Source organism: Phasianus colchicus, chromosome 8 (assembly GCF_987193195.1).
Source record: "Phasianus colchicus chromosome 8, bPhaCol1.hap1.1, whole genome shotgun sequence".
Taxonomy (NCBI): Eukaryota; Metazoa; Chordata; class Aves; order Galliformes; family Phasianidae; genus Phasianus; species Phasianus colchicus.
The window spans coordinates 13,738,407-13,755,490 of NC_143443.1; the positions used below are offsets into that span (position 1 = coordinate 13,738,407).

A 17,084-nucleotide genomic window follows, 5' to 3' on the forward strand; every position below is an offset into this window, starting at 1 on the left:
AGCACGCCTCCTTCGCCGCCCGCGGGACCCGGCGGCCCCATGGGGAGCCGGAGAGCCGTCTGAGCCGGCGCCCCCTCGGCGCGCGGCGTCCCGGGCCGTCCCGCACCGCACCCTCCCGCAGAGCGCGTCCCCCGGCGGCACGCGGGGAGGAGGGGCGGGAGCCGGCGGCGCCTCTGCGCGAGCGGGAGCAACAGCGTGAGGAACGGCAGCCTGCGCCCTGGAGCGAGCTCCCGAAGGATGGGCGAGGAGGCGGCGGCGGCAGCGCCCGCGCAGATGGGCCAGCGGAGGATGAATTAGGAGCCACAGGAGGCTGCTGCCGGCACCGCGGGGGGAAGAGGAGAGGAAGGGGCTGGACTTGGAAGAGGAGGAGAAGGAGGAGGAGGGTGCGCGGGGGGGACTGAGTATCGCTAATAACAAGTTAAAGACTAATAACAATAATAAGAGAGCACCTCCGGGAAGATCCGCGGCGGAGGCCGAGCGATCCCCGCGGCGGCAGCGGGATCGCAGCGCTGGGGATCTCGGAGAGACGCTCGGCGGCATCGGCGTGTGGCGGTGGTGGTGGATGATTTTTTCGGGGGTGGGCGGGCGGGGGCTGCGTATGCGGGAGAAGGAAGGGGTGGGAAGCTGAGGAGCGGACTACCTTGCCGTTATTATTATTTTTTTTTAATTATTTTTATTGCTATTATTTACGCCGCGCAAGGAGGACGCTCGGAATTCACCGGCCTGCCGGCTCCCGAGAAGGGACCGGGGATTGCGGCGGTCGCTTTTCTTTCTCTATTATTTTTTGTTTGTTTGTTTGTTTTGATTTGGCTTTTTGTTCTCCCTCCCGTTATTTCCCCTTTCCCGCTGAGCGGCAGCAATATGGCTGGTGATGGGCTTTTTGGGGGGCGCTGGCGGCGGGAGGAGCTCTCGGCAGCCCCTGCGCGCCCGGCTCGCTGTTAGCTATGGCAAATGGTAGCGGCGGCGGCTCCTACCCGGGCGGCAGCGGCGGCGGCATTAGAATGAGTAACAATATCAACGCCAACAATCTCAACACAGACTCGTCCTCCTCCCCCGTTAATGTGCCCAAGATGGATGCGCTCATCATCCCGGTGACCATGGAGGTGCCCTGCGATAGCCGCGGACAGCGCATGTGGTGGGCTTTCCTCGCCTCATCCATGGTCACTTTCTTTGGGGGACTGTTTATCATCCTGCTGTGGAGGACCCTAAAGTACCTGTGGACTGTCTGCTGCCACTGCGGGGTCAAAAACAAGGTAACTCCCCTCCCCTTCTTTTCCCGGTGGCGGTGTGGCGGTGAGGAGGAGCGGAGCCCAGCCTCTGCCCGGGACAGCTCTCGGCGGTGCGGGAGTGCCACGGGGCTGCGGGTGGGTGGGCGGCAGCGCCGTGCTCGCTCTGCAGGGCCGCATGGGGCTGCGACACGGGGAGCGAGGCTGGCGGAGGTGGGCGAGCCCGAGAGGTGCCCCCGGTTCCCCTCGCCCACATGGAGACACGGCTCTGGGGGCACCGAAGTGGTAGCGCGCTGGGACGGCGCGGTTCAGAAGTTGTACGAACCGCCGGGGCCGCGCGTGGCGGACGGGCGACGGTGCTCGTTGTGCGGTGTGAGCCTTCTGTTCTCTGTGTGGGAAACTTCGGCAAAATTAACGAGGTGAACTTGTCATTCCAGTCAATCTTTTAAAGGTTAGTTCTACACAACTCTAGATTCTCATCTCTCACACTTCTGTCTCAGAAATTAGGTGTAAGTATCTAGAGGTGTATCTGCTGGAGTACATTCATGAGTAAGGCACTAGATCACATTTCTCTAACCTAATTATGATATCTTGGAAGCGACCTTTTGTGTTTTTGCCTATTACCAGCAGGAAGAAAGTGTGGTACGTGCAGTAAGGTCGGCTTCTGCTCTGAAGATCTCCATCAGGCCAAGGCTGAGAGCTCACCTGGCTCCAGACTTTCATTTTTGTTTAAGACAAATGGGATAGAAAGTGTTAAGACTGTGTATTTGTGAAAGTGGATTTTGACAGACCCCAAAATAGACCGGCAGCTGGAGTTTCTCCCCTTCCCTTTTCACATTTTTTGGATTACAAATGGAATAATATCTGCTTCAGTTATTCCTGGCACACGGACACCCACAAAAAACACACACACCTTTTAATATATGGTTGCTAGGTTGCTGGTTTGCTTTGACGTACAGTGAGCTGTCTTCCCCTTTCTCCTGTCTCCTCCCCTTGAAGCACACTCCATAAGGCTCCACACAGCATCCAGCACCTATGGGAACCAGCACCAAAGTTATGGTACAAGCAGCTCCCGCTTTGCTCACCATGAGCTCAGTGAGTGCCTTGGAGTCTGAGTGAGCCCCTGTTCTGCCATTGTAAGGTGGATCACTTGCAAGAAATTGCCTATCTATGGAAGAAGAGAGTGCGAGAGATGGAGCATAAAAAAAAGCTTTTAACTTGGCCTTAGGCTGTAGGAAACCTCCCAGGCTGTATCACTTCTCTGTAGACATGTTTTAATCTGTAAAAAAACAAACCCAAACTTTTTCAGAGAGATGTTAGCCAGGTATGATGACAAAGCTCAAATGCATTTGTGATCATTCACGTATTTTGTAAAATACTATTTCTTACAAGACAATTTTCAAGTGGTGGAGTATTTTAGAATTATGCTCAGTTTCTTCTGTGTGTATTTAGTATTCTCTGTGTGATGAGACAAAGGTGCAAGGGCTACAGGGGATTCTGAAGGAAAAGAAAATCCTACAGGTCATTGCCAACTGCTTCTTTCCTTGAGAGAATTAAAAGTGGAGCGGAGAGGTTTCTACACAGATTTCCTAAATGTAATGTCTTGGTGGGTCTTGTTGGTCCAACAGCCCACTGCTAGGATATAGTTCAAGCAGATAATTCAGCTCTTATTCAGTACAGAGAAGCATATCTAAATCGTCTTTAAAACCTTTTGGGCTACATGTATCTATTAGTTAAATAACAGATGTTGTTAAGGGGTTCTGACTCTTACAGTCTGAGTGATTTGACAGATGGCACTTGTGTGGGGTTGCAAGATCTGAGTGTTTCACATATGCGAGACCTGGAGGAACTGCTGTGGCCATGAGCGTCCCTGGGGCAGGAGGAGAGAGGACTTTGCAGGCAGGGGGAGATGTCTCCTTTTAGGTTGTGTTTGGTATACTAGTAAAGGTTTCCAAGTCTCTGGTGAGCAAGAACTGTCATGGGCTGATCCTGCATTCCTTCCAGGCTAAAATGGTGAATCTGGGGGAATTCTGTGTGAGTAAGAAGTAACTAGTTAATGGAGAATGCTATTTTTACCAGTAAGGGTATGAAGGCGGAAGGAAGATCTAGAAGTGCCTTAAACTTGGCTGTTACCAAGCACATGCTTTGTGACGCATGGTAACTTGGGATGGGCTGCCAGGGCTGCAGGTGAAAAATGCAAAAGCACACACATGCTTTGTCAACTGTACTGGATCTGCAAGTGAAAGCCATTTCACAAGAAGCAGCTCCTCCTGCTGTGGAACTGAAGAAATTTTCTCTGTGTTAGGACCTATCCTTCCCTCTGATGCTCTTGTGCTGCTCCACAGGTTGCAGCAGAGCTGGCTTGCCAGCATCCTCTCAGCCACTGCATAAAGTGGTCCCAGTGAGTGAGCTGAAAGAAATCTTTCTCATGTCTGTGTCTGTGGCTTCTTGCTGGATAACTCATATATATACTAAAAGGTGGAGGGCACAGAGTTGCTATCCTAATACCTATGTCCATATGAGTTATTGCAAGGCACTGCAAAAACTTCAATTTTCTTCCTGCTGTGTTCTGATCTCAACATTACGTTCCTCAGATTTGTCAGTGATTGTCAACTTTATTTGGTGAATGTGAGCCTTCTTGTGGCTGAGTGGAAGGATTTAGAACTTCTTCTCTCCTCAACTCATTGAATTTAAGGTTGGAATTTAAAATCGTGGCACAAACAGTTTAACAATTTGTGGTACGAAATTCCAATATGTAATTCTCATTTTCGTGGAGATAAAGTCAAGGTATTGTAAGTTGAGATTACAAAAACTTTTGGTAACAGAATAATAAACACTGCTCCTTGAAACTCCATATTTAATTTATGTCACTGTACACTAATAGGACATTAATATTAATCATGTACTAACAATGATTGCTGAATTTACAGGATTTGTATGCTCTATGCTTCCTTTTGTGAGATTACATTTGTTAAAGTCTGAGAAAAAGAAAAATGTAAATCTTGACCTGTGTCGTCAGTATTTCATGTAATATGAACCAAAACAATATGAAGCCCTTGTTTTATTTAATTTGGTTTATAATTTTTACAAAATTAGCTACAGTGGTTTTGCAAAGACATAGCAAATGATGAATATTTTTTTATAGTGTTTACATGCACATTTTAAGAGAAGATTTTGTTGAACAACTTGTCTTCTGTTTGCCTTTTGTTTGCCCCTTGATGGGCTCATTCCTGTTTGTGTATTGAAGGTAGCACATGAGATTTCCACTCAAAGGATTCTGAGCAACACTATTAGTTGGTCTTCTTTCTGGAAAAATACAGAAAAAGACAGTAAATATTCACAGTGATAGTTACACAGCAACTAAATATTGCTATACAATTTGTAATCTTTTGATTTTATGGATCTGTGACTGCATTTTGTACACTCCTGAAGGGTAATTTCCCTTTCATAAACATTATGTGATGCTCAGTGTTGGCTTTGAATGAGCTCATAAACAAGAAAGTGGTGCTATGGAATGTGAAAGGCCAAATCTGGGGCACACCACTCCTGAGGTTGGCTGTGCAGAGTGTGGGCTATCTCCTTATGAAGAGGGATGGGCTGGACCCTGTGTCCCTACTCTTGGGGTGTCTTTGTCACTGTGCCTACATTTGGCTTTCAGCGTTTCCTCCACAGAATCCAGGACTCCTCTATGTATCAAATGAATCCCACAATTATAGATGACAATTGCTGGTCTGCAGTGACAAGCTGCAGCAGTCTCCTGTAATATTAGTCTGCATATTTTGGAAATTTAATAAACTACGGAGTGCTAGTTTGGGCCAATAGAAACTGACCAACATTCCTGTTTGTTTTCAGTAGAAAAATATAAATTTTACTGAAGTACAATATTTGCTGAAGGTTTTCATGAGAAGTTAAGAATTTTCATCAAGGCCTGTAGGTCCTGGAAAGTTAATTTCTAATTTCCTTAAAACAAGAAGTGCTTCTATCACACTGCCTCTCAAATAGCCAAGTTGGTTGATTTACTTGAGTAAATCTTCAAATAAAACTGAAGAGACAAACTCAAAGCAAGGCACCATCTACTCAGAAAAGTAGAATACATTAGAAGACAAGTGTGGGTACACAATGCAGGAGATGTCTTCACTTAAATCTGCATGTGGAAACCTCACTTTGACTCCCCCAAAGAGCAGAAGGTGATGAACAACTGGGAGCTCAAGAGATTAGCAGTGGGCTGCGAAGCGTTATGCCCTTCGGTCACATGCTTGATTGGGATCACAAAACAGGATCATTACCATCCCCTGGCTGTCAGGTGGTCTGTGTTTAAGTGCTCTGCGTGTGTCCTGCCACACAGGTGGCCAGTTGGGACGTGGCATGGCACAGGGGTCAAGGGCTGGGAGAAAGGGAGCTGGTGGCTCTGTGCAGATGGCGTTGGGACAAGTGGAGGAGGCAGCGATGTGGAGAGGAGTGTGCAGCTCTGTGCCAAGCTGCTGGTCTGCTGTGAAATAGGGAGCACTTTCAGCTCTCTAGAGCTCGTAATGGATTTCACATTTTATAAAGACATGATCAAATTGGTTATGTATGCAGAAAAGAAAATGTATGGACAAGGATTTAAGCTGTAAACCTAACAGTCTCGACAGAAATGTTATTTTGATGCAGTGTAATACTTATTCTCAAGGCTTTGCAAAGCATACATTTAAGAAGAAAATCTGTGCTCAGAAAATTTGCAACTCTCACACATTTGCAAATCTGTAGGTGCTGGTTGGAAACCATTAGATTTCACAATTTTTTGCAGTTTAGCACAACACAAGAAATGCCTGCAATAGGGAATAAAAAGCTTTTTAATAACAGCGATCTACATACTCAGTTTTGAAGCTGTGGGATTTCTGAATGTGGAATGAGGACAATTTACAGTCCCAGATACAGAGACACTGAAAATTTTGAGATCAGTGTTTCTAAGTATAAGCTCTGCAGGGACAGGATCTAATGATTATAATTAGAAAAGCAATGATGTTTGTGCTGTACCGTTGCAAGAAAGTGGATTGTGAATCTTAGTCATTGAGCGTCCTTCCTGGGACGAATCTTAAGCAGTGGCAGCAGTAATCTCTAGTCAGCAGGCAAAATGCAGAACAATGGTCACTGGTCCCCCTAAAGGGACTTGCAGAGATTGGCTCTGCTGCTCTGTGGAATCCAGCTCTCATTGATGAAAGTTTAGGTGAATTTCAGGGTTGGCTGGTGATAACTTCTGCAAGATCAGGCTCTAATTCAGAAGCAGTGAAGCGTTCTGGTGTTAAATGGTAGGACAGAAGTCCCAGAGAAGTTAGCGAGGTGGAAGAATGAAATAATTTTGGAAGAATTTAGGAGATGAGGTGTCCTCTTGGTGTTCCATTAAGCATACTTACTGACATTGCTTATAGTGATGTATTTTACATATATGAAGATCATCAATTTTTCAGTGGGAAGTCTATAAAGTAAATACAGCTCAGATAGAATTTTTCTAAGGGAAAGATTGCTGGAGCATTACGTGTATGGATATTAATAGTTGAAAATGTATTTTTTCTCTCCCATGTATCATTTCAGTGACAAAAGAGGCTGCAAGTGACAATACTATCACAAAATGCTGTGTTTCTCTATTGGGTTTGGATGCTGCTACATGTTTGAGTGCTTACAGCCTGACTCTTGCTCCCGCCCTGTGGAGTGCTAAACCCTATGAGATCACAAAGCTGGAGTAAAGCTTATACCAACTTTACGCAGGGCTAAGTACACAGTCCCAGATTTGACCCATGGGTTTTTAAGTGCAAGTGTGCTTTCTATAGCACATAGATCATCTTAACTGATAAGACAAGGTGACACTGTAGCAGAACTTTCTATTAGCTCTTTTGCCAATAATATAGCTGTACAAGTAAATGAAAAAAGAAGATACCTATCTTCCATGCCTGGCAGAGATGTATTGGTCAGGAAACGCCCATTTTGAATCCTGGTGGTATTAATAGCGTGAGAATACATTGGGTTTGCATCTTTGAAAGGAACAGTTTATTCCCATATATAGTATGCATAGTTCTGTTTAAATGAATGTGCTGTCACTGACATGTGTTGAGCTCAGTTTGCTTTGAGATGATATATTGCATATATTTGTGAGCTTGAGAGCTACAGACACTGAGAGCATTATCCAAAACTTGTTGAAATAGAGGGAGACAATCTTAATAACTTCATTGGTTTGGATTCAGGCCTAGATGCTCACAGTGTTCTAGATGAATTGGGCTTTTTTTTTTTTTCCTAAACAATTCTTATGTTAACATTTTAAGCTTTGAAGAGCTTTTTTCTTTTATTGTAGATACATATATTTACTTGGCTTGTGGCTTTTATGTCTGGGATTTCAACATTAGAAACAATATTTAAAAATCACACGAGGTATGCTTCCATTTCAGTTAAGACTACACCTCCATTCAGCCCTATTGTTCTTGAAAGTAAAAACTCGTGTGCTTGAACTTTTGGGAGTATCCTGTCATGGCATCTCTCCTGCAAACTGATGTGCATGGCCAAACACTGGATGTTCCTTAGGGAGGCAGTGTACATTTGATTGAACCGACAAAGGTCTTTTGCTCCATGGCTCATTTGCAGATGAGTTCTGCAGGGGATGTGTTGGTGGTCCTGGAAATCCTTTTGCACATGCTTAACATCACCACCTCAGTTACACAGATGCACAGGTATCAGAACTGCTAACATAAAGTGGATAAAAAAAGACATCTCATTACCAAGCCAGAAGGCTGCTGAGAAGTCTGTAACATAATAAACAATTGTAATGTACCAAAACAACTGAGCTTGAATTTGAGAGGCTTGTCACTATAACTGTTAGATATAGCTCTACTGTGCTGCGTTTTTATTGATTTTTATATACTGAAGAATAAATTTGTAATACAGGTTTGTTTCCCTTTGTCCAAGCAAGTGCTGACTAAATATGTCATTTTCTTTTTTTTCTCTGTTTCATTTATTTCATGATATCTTCTAGGTTTTTATGTAATGTGATATCTGCTACTTTTTAAACTGAAAAGGTGACTCGCTCTAAATGTGCTATTAATGATGAGATTAACTTTAGCACTATTGCTGCTGGATTTTTTTTCTGCTTTAAGCTTAGGGTAAACATTATAGATGTGTCTTTTTAAAAAAACTATTTGCGAGTGATGACCTACATATTACAAAAATAGAATAATTGTAGTATGATTTTTGTTTAAGTACTTCGTAGCTTTTTTTTTTTTTATTGTGAACTCTATTAAATTCACTTGTGATTGCGCACTGGTATTCTGCTCAACATAAATTATTTGAAACAGGTTATTAGCTTCTTTGACCTATAAAGATCATAGCTGGTATGGAGCAGTAGAACACTTGAGATGCTTTCAGATATCCTGGTGAATCCTCTAGCTACAAGTGATTCACTGTCACTTTTTGATAGTGCATTTGCCAATCAACAGGTCAGTGTTGTGTTTTACGTTTTCTAGGTTATCCTACTGTAACTACTGTTTTGTAAGGAAGCTGATAAACTCTACTTGAGTTTTAAGGACTGAAGGAAAGAAACCCTCCTTCTGCCTTTTTATCACTTGGAAGGAAAGAACTAGCTAGTTAGCAGAAAATATCACAGGGTATGCTTCTATGTGGTGCAAATGTTTTTGAGCATAAAGGAGTTTTTTTAATGTTTTAGTTATACACTCCTGATAAGTTGGTTGTACTAGATGGGAGGTTTTCACCAGCTTCTTGTGTTAATTTTCTTCTGTTTCCAATACATTTATATCTAGAGTCTTCTGACTCCATCAGCACGAGAAACTTTGTACAGGTGTTTGTATATTCACACAATTTTCATATTACTTAAGGCTTTCAGGAGAAATCTATTCTTGTTTTCTCGAGCCCTTTACCATAGTTTTGTTTTTTTTTGTGGTGGGATTAGGGTGAGCATTTGCTTTGTTGTGATTTTATAGGGAGATGTGGAACATATTGTTAAGGAGGTATGTCTTTGATTGGGAGAGAGTCTGGTTTTTGGTATAAAGCCATTCAAAATTTGACCTACTTTATCTCCTCTGCTCCTCCATACAGGTGTAAGTTGTGTTGTCTTTTCGTGAGTAGTAAGAGAATTCATATTCTGTATCTGTTGTTCCTAAAAAATAATAGTAAAATAAAATCAATAAAAACTCACAGTTTATTTTTGCTGTTTGCTTCGCTGGAATGTGTCCCTAGAATATAATGAATTTTTCATTTTCTAAAAGTGGAAAATGCTGTCCAAGGTGTTTAAGTTTGCCTTTGCTTGGACTATTTAAATGGTAACATTTCAATATTAACTTAAATGATAGGAAAACTTTGGTATCCCTGAGTTGAATGATAAGATGTAATTCCAGGAGCAGAAGGAAAAAAAAAACAAAAACTCCTGATTTCCAATTGATGTTATTAAGTAATGTGTAATTTTTAAAGAAAACTCACAGCAGCTCTTTAGGTTTAGTATGTGAAATTAAAGTCAATACTTCCCCAGAACAGAATTTGTATTTAAGATCTAACTAAGGAGTCTTATTTCAGAGATAGTGATAATTTCAGATGTTTTTAGAAAGATTCATTGTTAGTCTATTCTTGATTTTTTTTTCTTTCTCTGATGTTGATCTTACAGCATATCCTAGACTTCAAGCTGAATAGGATCTAGCTAATCTCTTGGCTTCATTGTTTGTGAAGTTACGCAGTCTTAAAGCTCATCTCTTGCACTAACATCTAATACTCTAATTTTAATTTTCTTTTCCTAAGAGATCGATACATACCCCCTAAGCAAAAATACTTATTTTATTCAGTTGTTTTTTTTAGATCTAGCTCAAATAAAAAATAAGTGAGAAATGAGTTTTTAATGCTCCCATATTGAAACTTGGGAGTAATCAGAACAGGTTGTCATTTCTATGTCTACAGTTATTTTAATAAGGCTGTATATAAACTTTTGCCTTTGGTGACTGTACATGTGATTATTTGTCTTTGGGCTTGCTTTCTTTAAAGTGAGAAAAACCGGTGGCTTAATGAATAGGTCTTAGTTTTATTCCTGTGCTAGCTGTGTAGAAAAGTAAAATGCAGCCTTACTATTGACTGGAGAAAGTTTATTCAGAAGCATTCCTTTCTTATTAAGGAGTGGTTGAATGAGAGAATGCATTTTCATTCATGTTTTGTAGAGGGAAATACTTAAACATGTTGGGTGAAGAGTTTTTTTTTTTTTTTTTTTTTAAGCAACAAAGAAAATCCAGAATTTCAAGGACTTGTCTGTTTGCTTTATGTGCATGGAGAAATAGAACATTCAGTTTTGTAACAGGTAATATTTATTTTTGAAATAGCTCAAGGGTATGGCAGAAAATACTCCAGACTTGCACTGAGTTTAGAAAGAGAAGAAAGCTGTTGGTTTACAAATTACCAAAATCCTTCACTAATGATCAGCTGGGATACAGCTGCACTCTATTAACAGGTGGGTCAGGTTGAGTTGATTGAGGAGGTGGGTATGTTGGAGGCTGGGATCATGGTAGGTAGATCTTGAGGCTGTTGTCAGTGTTTATGCTGAGTTCATGCATCCTTGAAAAGGTGAGAGAGGACCAATTCAGCTGAGAGCATGTCTGATTAGAGGATGAGTCCTGTGAAGGTGTCTGAGCTCTGTGATGGGGTGTTTGTGTCAAATTTATGACTTTATACGAAGTGAAAGTGTTGTAGACTGTATCTGATCTGATTTAATGTCTGTTGAGGCTAGGCTGCATCGTGTATAACTTAAAAAAACACAAATTGAATCCAGTTGAGCAAATTAAGCATTTTCTGGCTCCAATATTTTTGATTATCTCTTGTAAGACTGGATTTATTGTCCCTAAGTCATGGTTTGATGCTACTAATGAATCCAAACTTTAAAGTCTCTGAGGAGACTCTCTGCAAAGCACCAGAACTCACTGTATTGAGGACGGGTTGTAACTGTTAGCTCCTAGCAGCTCGTTTTCCTTAAATGGCATAAGCATTTAAGGGTGCTCTTAGTGGGCAGAAAGGACTTCCTGGATGAAATGTGAGTACTGAAAAGTTTTAAATGTGAAGTGACTGAATTATTAAGCATCAGTCTAATTGACATTTTATTCTAGTAGGTATGGAAATATTAATTTCTTGATGTCCATTTGGTGAATATGGCTTTGTTCACTTAAATATTTTAGCTGAAGAATGAATGTACTTTTGAAAGTAAACTCTAGGTTTTCCAGAGTTGCTAAGTGGATTGCCTTTAGTGGAAGCCATGCAGGAAGATGAGCTCCAGTGCAACTGATAGCTGCATTTACATTCTATCCTCAGAGCTAGCCTTGAGGGTACAACTGCTGAAGGACAGGTAGCAACGAGCTCTGATATTCTCTTAATAGACCTTGATTTTTGCAGGTAACAGTTAGTCTCTGATTAGACTATACATTTAGGAAAAAATGCCAGAGTAGGTTTTTTGGAAAGCTTCTGCCTTTCCTTTCTTTTTGAGGTGAGATTTTTAAATTTATTTTAAGCCAGTTCTACCTATACGGTTACCTACAATTGTATTTCTAGAGATCTCTTTCTGTTACTGTGTTGTAACATTGTTTTTGCTCTCCTGGGCTTCTGTCTGTCCTGGGCTGCTGCAGCCCTGGCCAGCTTCCTCAGGTTGGCTGCATGCTGTGGATGGGGCAGTTGGCTGGCAAAGATGCTGGTGAGACCTGTGACTTTGGATGACACATAATGGCTTTAAAATGTCACAGGTTGGACTGTGAAAGAACTATTGATTTCAGTATAAATATTCTAAAATAACCTCTTATTTTTTTTTATTGATTTTATGAGAATTTTGGAGAGTTGGTGCAGATGAAGATATTTTGTAACCTGACTGAGGAGAAAAGAAATTGCTTTGGGACAGTCTGTTAAAGCTAGTTTTGCCTTTTTGACCTAGGGAAAAAAGTATCATAGTCCTTGGTAAGAGCTGATAATGCTTAGTGCTCAAACTCTTTTCAGGGTTCTCTTGGTATCAGTGAGAATTGGGGGGAGAAAAGCTCTGGAGTTTTTAACTTTCAAAACATTTCATGGAATGGAGAGATTCAGTGAAAGGTAAAAGTTCTCCAAAAGCTTCTGGAAATACAAGAGACAATCTTTACAATCTTTTTGTATATTTGTATTGTCAACTCGGTAAAAAAAAAAAAAGTTCTTTTATAAACAAGAAGTAGAAGCACCATTTGAAGTGTGAGCTTTTTTAATCATTATTTTTTTCATATTGAATTGTCTTTTCTTTAGGACAAGAAGTTTTAGTCTTGGAAACAGACTTTTTTTTTCAGAGGTGAATATTTAACTGTAGTTTCTGTTGGTTTATAAAATACACATTGGATTTTCAAGAGTATTCCAGTGTTGGCTTGTTGGCTACTGTAGGCTATTGTTCCTATAGAGAATTTTTTTTTTTTTTTTGTAAAACTGGTAGACCTAATTGTGATGAGTAAATGAGAATGTGCTCGGTAAGCTGAGAGAAGTGGCAGTTCATTTGTGAAATATCAAAGCTAATTGCATGTTTGAAGAGTATAGTAGTGCTTTAGCCATTAATATTGGTTAAAGTAGAGATTTCATCATGTCTTTGAATATGGATTGGTTCATGAGTATTTGATTTTATTTGGCCAAATTATTTTTTGGCTTATTTGGGTTCATTTCTCATAGCTTAAAAGACTAACAAGCTACATTTAAATATTAGATATTATTTTTATTTTTAAAAGTGACTGATTTTTAAGTTGGTTTAGTGCATATTCTTTTGTAGACAATACTACATCGATTTTAAGTATTGGAAAAATCATTAGGTTGTTCAGAACTTGATTACAGCTTGCATCTATTTGTCTTCTGGCCTAAGGCTTTTGATGTCACATGGTCTTGAGTTAGCACTTTTATGCAGACTTGTGGAGGAGAAAACTTGATGTTCTTATGGTGGTTACATGACACTAGGAGCTGAAATGACATGAAAATGTTTTAATATCAGAAGAGATGCATTATGCAGGCAGACTCCAGAGAGGTGGCAACACTGGTTGTAAGCCAGTCTGTGTTTCATATTTATGTTTGAAGCAAAATTTATTCTTCTGCTGGGTTGAATCTTCTGCACAATTTAAGCTCAATTTAGAGGACTGAAAGGTTTTAGTAGTATTTTCTGCAAGTGGGAAAATTCATTACAGGAGCTCTAGAGTAGTGCTTTAAAATGTTCCACTCTATACAAGGAGCATAGTGTATTTGAAATTGGACTTAGCAGCTTGAAAGGTCCATTTGAAACCTCAAAACACCCAAAGGAGAACCTGGATGCTGTTTTATTATTGTAGTATTCAAAAGCCAAGCAGTTTCCTGTCAAGTCCTATTGCTGGTATTCGCAAAGGGGTTGTCCTCTGCACCGTGCATCTAATGCTCTGAGTTTAGGTGGTAAGGAGTGACAGGAGAGAAGGGGGTTATAAAGTATTGGTTTGGTCATGTGTCTGCAAAGCCACCTGATGATGAGAATGAGCAGAAGTCTTCATTAACAACAGCTTCCTGCTCATTAGTTGAAGTTACTAAGGAAGTGTGGCTTGCAAATCCTTTAAAGCAGTTGCCATTTTAAAAGAACTGCAGGCAGTTAAAACTAGCATAAGCAGATAATAAAAGAATTTTAAAGTCTCCATTTTGAATGAAACAAAAATTTAGCTGCAGCACATTGAGGGGTTTGTTTGAAAGAATCGACAATTAAAATGATGGAATGAAAATTTAAAAGGAGGGAATCTATGCAGTTTGGTATGCAGAATTTATGTGGTGCACACTGGATATACACAGACTGATGAACATGCTTTTTGCATAGCTTTTTTTCTTTTTTTTTAGTACCTAAATTCACACTGACTCTAAAGAATAAGGTTACTTTTAGAGTCTAGGAAGGTTCCCAGCGAAACATATGCTTGTTGATGGTACTATTTTTAGCTTCTTTGAACAACACGTGTTCTCCCCAGATATTTATTTGTGAATGTTGTATTCTGTTCTTAAAAGGAAAATCTCCATCTAGGTTCTTTTTCTGTAACCAAGAAAGGAAAGAATCAGGGTTCTTGTCAGTGCTTTACTCATTTGAAATCCTAGGAGACGGGGCAAATTAATTAAATTTAAAATGGGCCCATCTGGTAGTGTTAGCAGTGCCAGGGGAGAACAGGTGAAAGAATCTGAGCCAGAATAAACATACAACGCATTATGTAACTTGTAATGTAATTTGTATGTAACTTGTAGCACATCACAAACAAAAGAATAATCCACATTAGATTATTTACTGTTTGTTTAGAGCATCATTTATATGTCAAAGACTTCATGCGATATTGCATTTTAAAAACTTGTTTCTGTTGTACTGCTAATAAACTTGATGTTTTTTGCTGTCAATAAGACGCACACAATTCATCCTATAAAAAGTATACAACTGCCTGTATGTGTTTGCTTGAAAATTAATGGATTGAAATATTTGAACTGAAAAAGGGTCACTATTTCAATATATAATAGTGTAACCGTTTAGAAGGAAAACTATTATCCTTAATTAAAATGATCAAAGGTATGCTATTAATCAGTTTTGCTCTGAAACTGGTATTTCTGTAAGAAGAATACAAAATCTCTGCAGACGTTCTTGTTGCCCAAATTACCTTGTTCTTTAAGTACTTTGCACTACATTCAATGCAGTTATAGTATCACTGGGAATTGAAATGTAAAAATAACTGTAAAAATTGAATTGTGTTACCTGAGTTGGGAGGCATGCAAAAGGTAAACGGTGTAAACACTGGAAAGAACTGAATTAGATTAGAAAGGAAATGGCAGGGAAGAGATTAAAGGATTGTATCTGTCTGTAGTTTGGCAAAGTTCCTTAATGCACATGCCGTTTCTGTAATGGCACAAGTTAGGCATGATTTCTGTGTCATTGGCTGTGTTATGGAGCATATGTTTTATAGGAGACTTCTAATGCGCAGTGTTTGTGGAAATGTTTCATGAGGACTGAGCAAGTGCTTGGGCCTTTTGGCATTAGAGTCTAAAAGAAATGGAGGGAATAGGGTATAGAGCTTTTCTGAACACTAGAAGCTGATTGGTTAGATATTTATCCAGCTTAAAGAAATGTCATTACCTGTCTTTAAATGAAATTTCACCCTCATTCATAGTAGTTTTTTTTCTCTGCTTTTGTTGAGCTTTTATTTCTTACTGTGTAATTTTCACCTTTTTGGAACCACAACACAAAAGCCTGATGATAATTTCATATGAATTTGTTTCTCATTTTACTTGAATTTCCAGTCCTTAGAGTGAGAGATTTGAAATTCTTTGGTAGATTACATAAATCTTGGCTGACTTTTCATAGTGGAGAGAATTGAATTTCATTTTTAATAAATAATGTAGTTCTGCCAAAATTGGAATGCTTACAGAACTGTCAGTTCAACTGCATTTTATTTACTGAGGAAAGGAAAAAGTTGAATTTATAAAAATCTTCTTTTCTGACAGGATATAAATATTTAACTTCTTAAAAGTATTTATTTTCTATTTTGTTTCTTTACTGTAAAATAAAATAACTGAAGCAAATTAAAAGCTTGATTCACATTCTTATTTCAAATTTAGTATCTTAACGTGTCCTTACAGTTGCAAGGAGATCTTTATGAGTAATAAGTAAATTTGTTGAACTTGAAGTTCTATGCAAAATTTAAATTCTGCTTTCAGCCTAGCTGTTTTCTGTGAATGTTTCAATTCCTAGGACATAGCTGTATCTTGTATTTATAAAAGACATACATTTATGTATGTCTAAATCTGTTATTAACAGTTACACCAAAGTTAGGAGTTTTTGTATTATGCTGCTCTATCAGGATAAATGAACTCGATGCTCATTTTTATGTCTAAAATAAATTGCAGGAAGCATGCGAGAGTGAGTAATTTGATATGTTTCTTGCTTTGTGGAGATAAATTCTACAATTCTCCTCAAATCAATTAGATAATAAGGAAGGATTTAGCGTCCAAATGACTATAAAAGCTGTGGGCTGTTTAATGTGTTGCATTGGTTTTCAATAATTCTTTTATTTTCTTACTATTGTAGATTTGTTAAGAACTTCGTGGTTTATTTGTTGAAATAGCTGTTATAGCAGAGACATAAATGTTGTAACAGGCAAACTTCACAGAAACATGGAGTGGCTTGGATTGAAAGAGACCTTAATGCCCATCCAGTTCCAACGCCCTGCCATGGGCAGGGCTGCCACCTACCAGGTCAGGCTACCCAGGGCCCCATCTGACCTGACCTTGAAAACCTTCAGTGATGGAGCACCCACAGCTTCTTTGGGCAGTCTATGGCAGTGACTCAACACATTGAGCAAAGAATTTCCTGCTCCCATCTTACCTAAATATCCCATCTGTTAGTTTAAAATATTTCACTCTTGTCCTATTCCTATCAGTCTATGTAAAAAGATTGTTTCCTTCTTTTTCATTAGCTTCCTTTATGTACTAGAAGCCTGCAATGAGGTCTCCCAAGAGCCTTCTATTTTCCATACTGATCAAGCCCAACTCCCTCTGCCTTTCTTTATAGTAGAGGTGCTCCAGCCCTCTGTGTGTTTTCATGGCCCTCCTTTGGACCCACTCAAACAACTCCATGTCCTTGTGCTGGTGGCCCCAGACCTGGATACAGTACTCCAGAAGGGGCTTCATGAAGGCAGAGCAGAGGGAAGCAATTGTGCTATTTGCCTCACTGGCCACCCTTCTTTTGAGGCAACCCAGGATGCAGTTGATCTTCCTAGCTTGAAGTGCTCACTGTGAACTGTGTCAAGATTTTCATTCACAAAAAGGGACTCCCAAGTCCATCTTTGCAAGTGCACTCTCGTTGAGTTCTTCCCCAGTCTG

At 40.0% G+C, this 17,084-nt stretch overlaps 1 protein-coding gene across 8 annotated transcripts in view; it reads left to right on the forward strand.

The window, feature by feature from the left end:
* The first annotated feature begins 609 nt into the window (after positions 1–609).
* KCNMA1 (potassium calcium-activated channel subfamily M alpha 1) overlaps positions 610–17,084 on the forward strand; it is a 446,296-nt gene continuing 429,821 nt past the window's right edge. For all 8 annotated transcript variants that reach the window (XM_090144990.1, XM_090144991.1, XM_090144985.1 and 5 more), the window contains exon 1: positions 610–1,253. In XM_090144990.1, the coding sequence (XP_090001116.1) occupies positions 945–1,253 (309 nt within the window). In that variant the 5' untranslated portion in view covers positions 610–944. The remainder of the gene's footprint in view (positions 1,254–17,084) is intronic.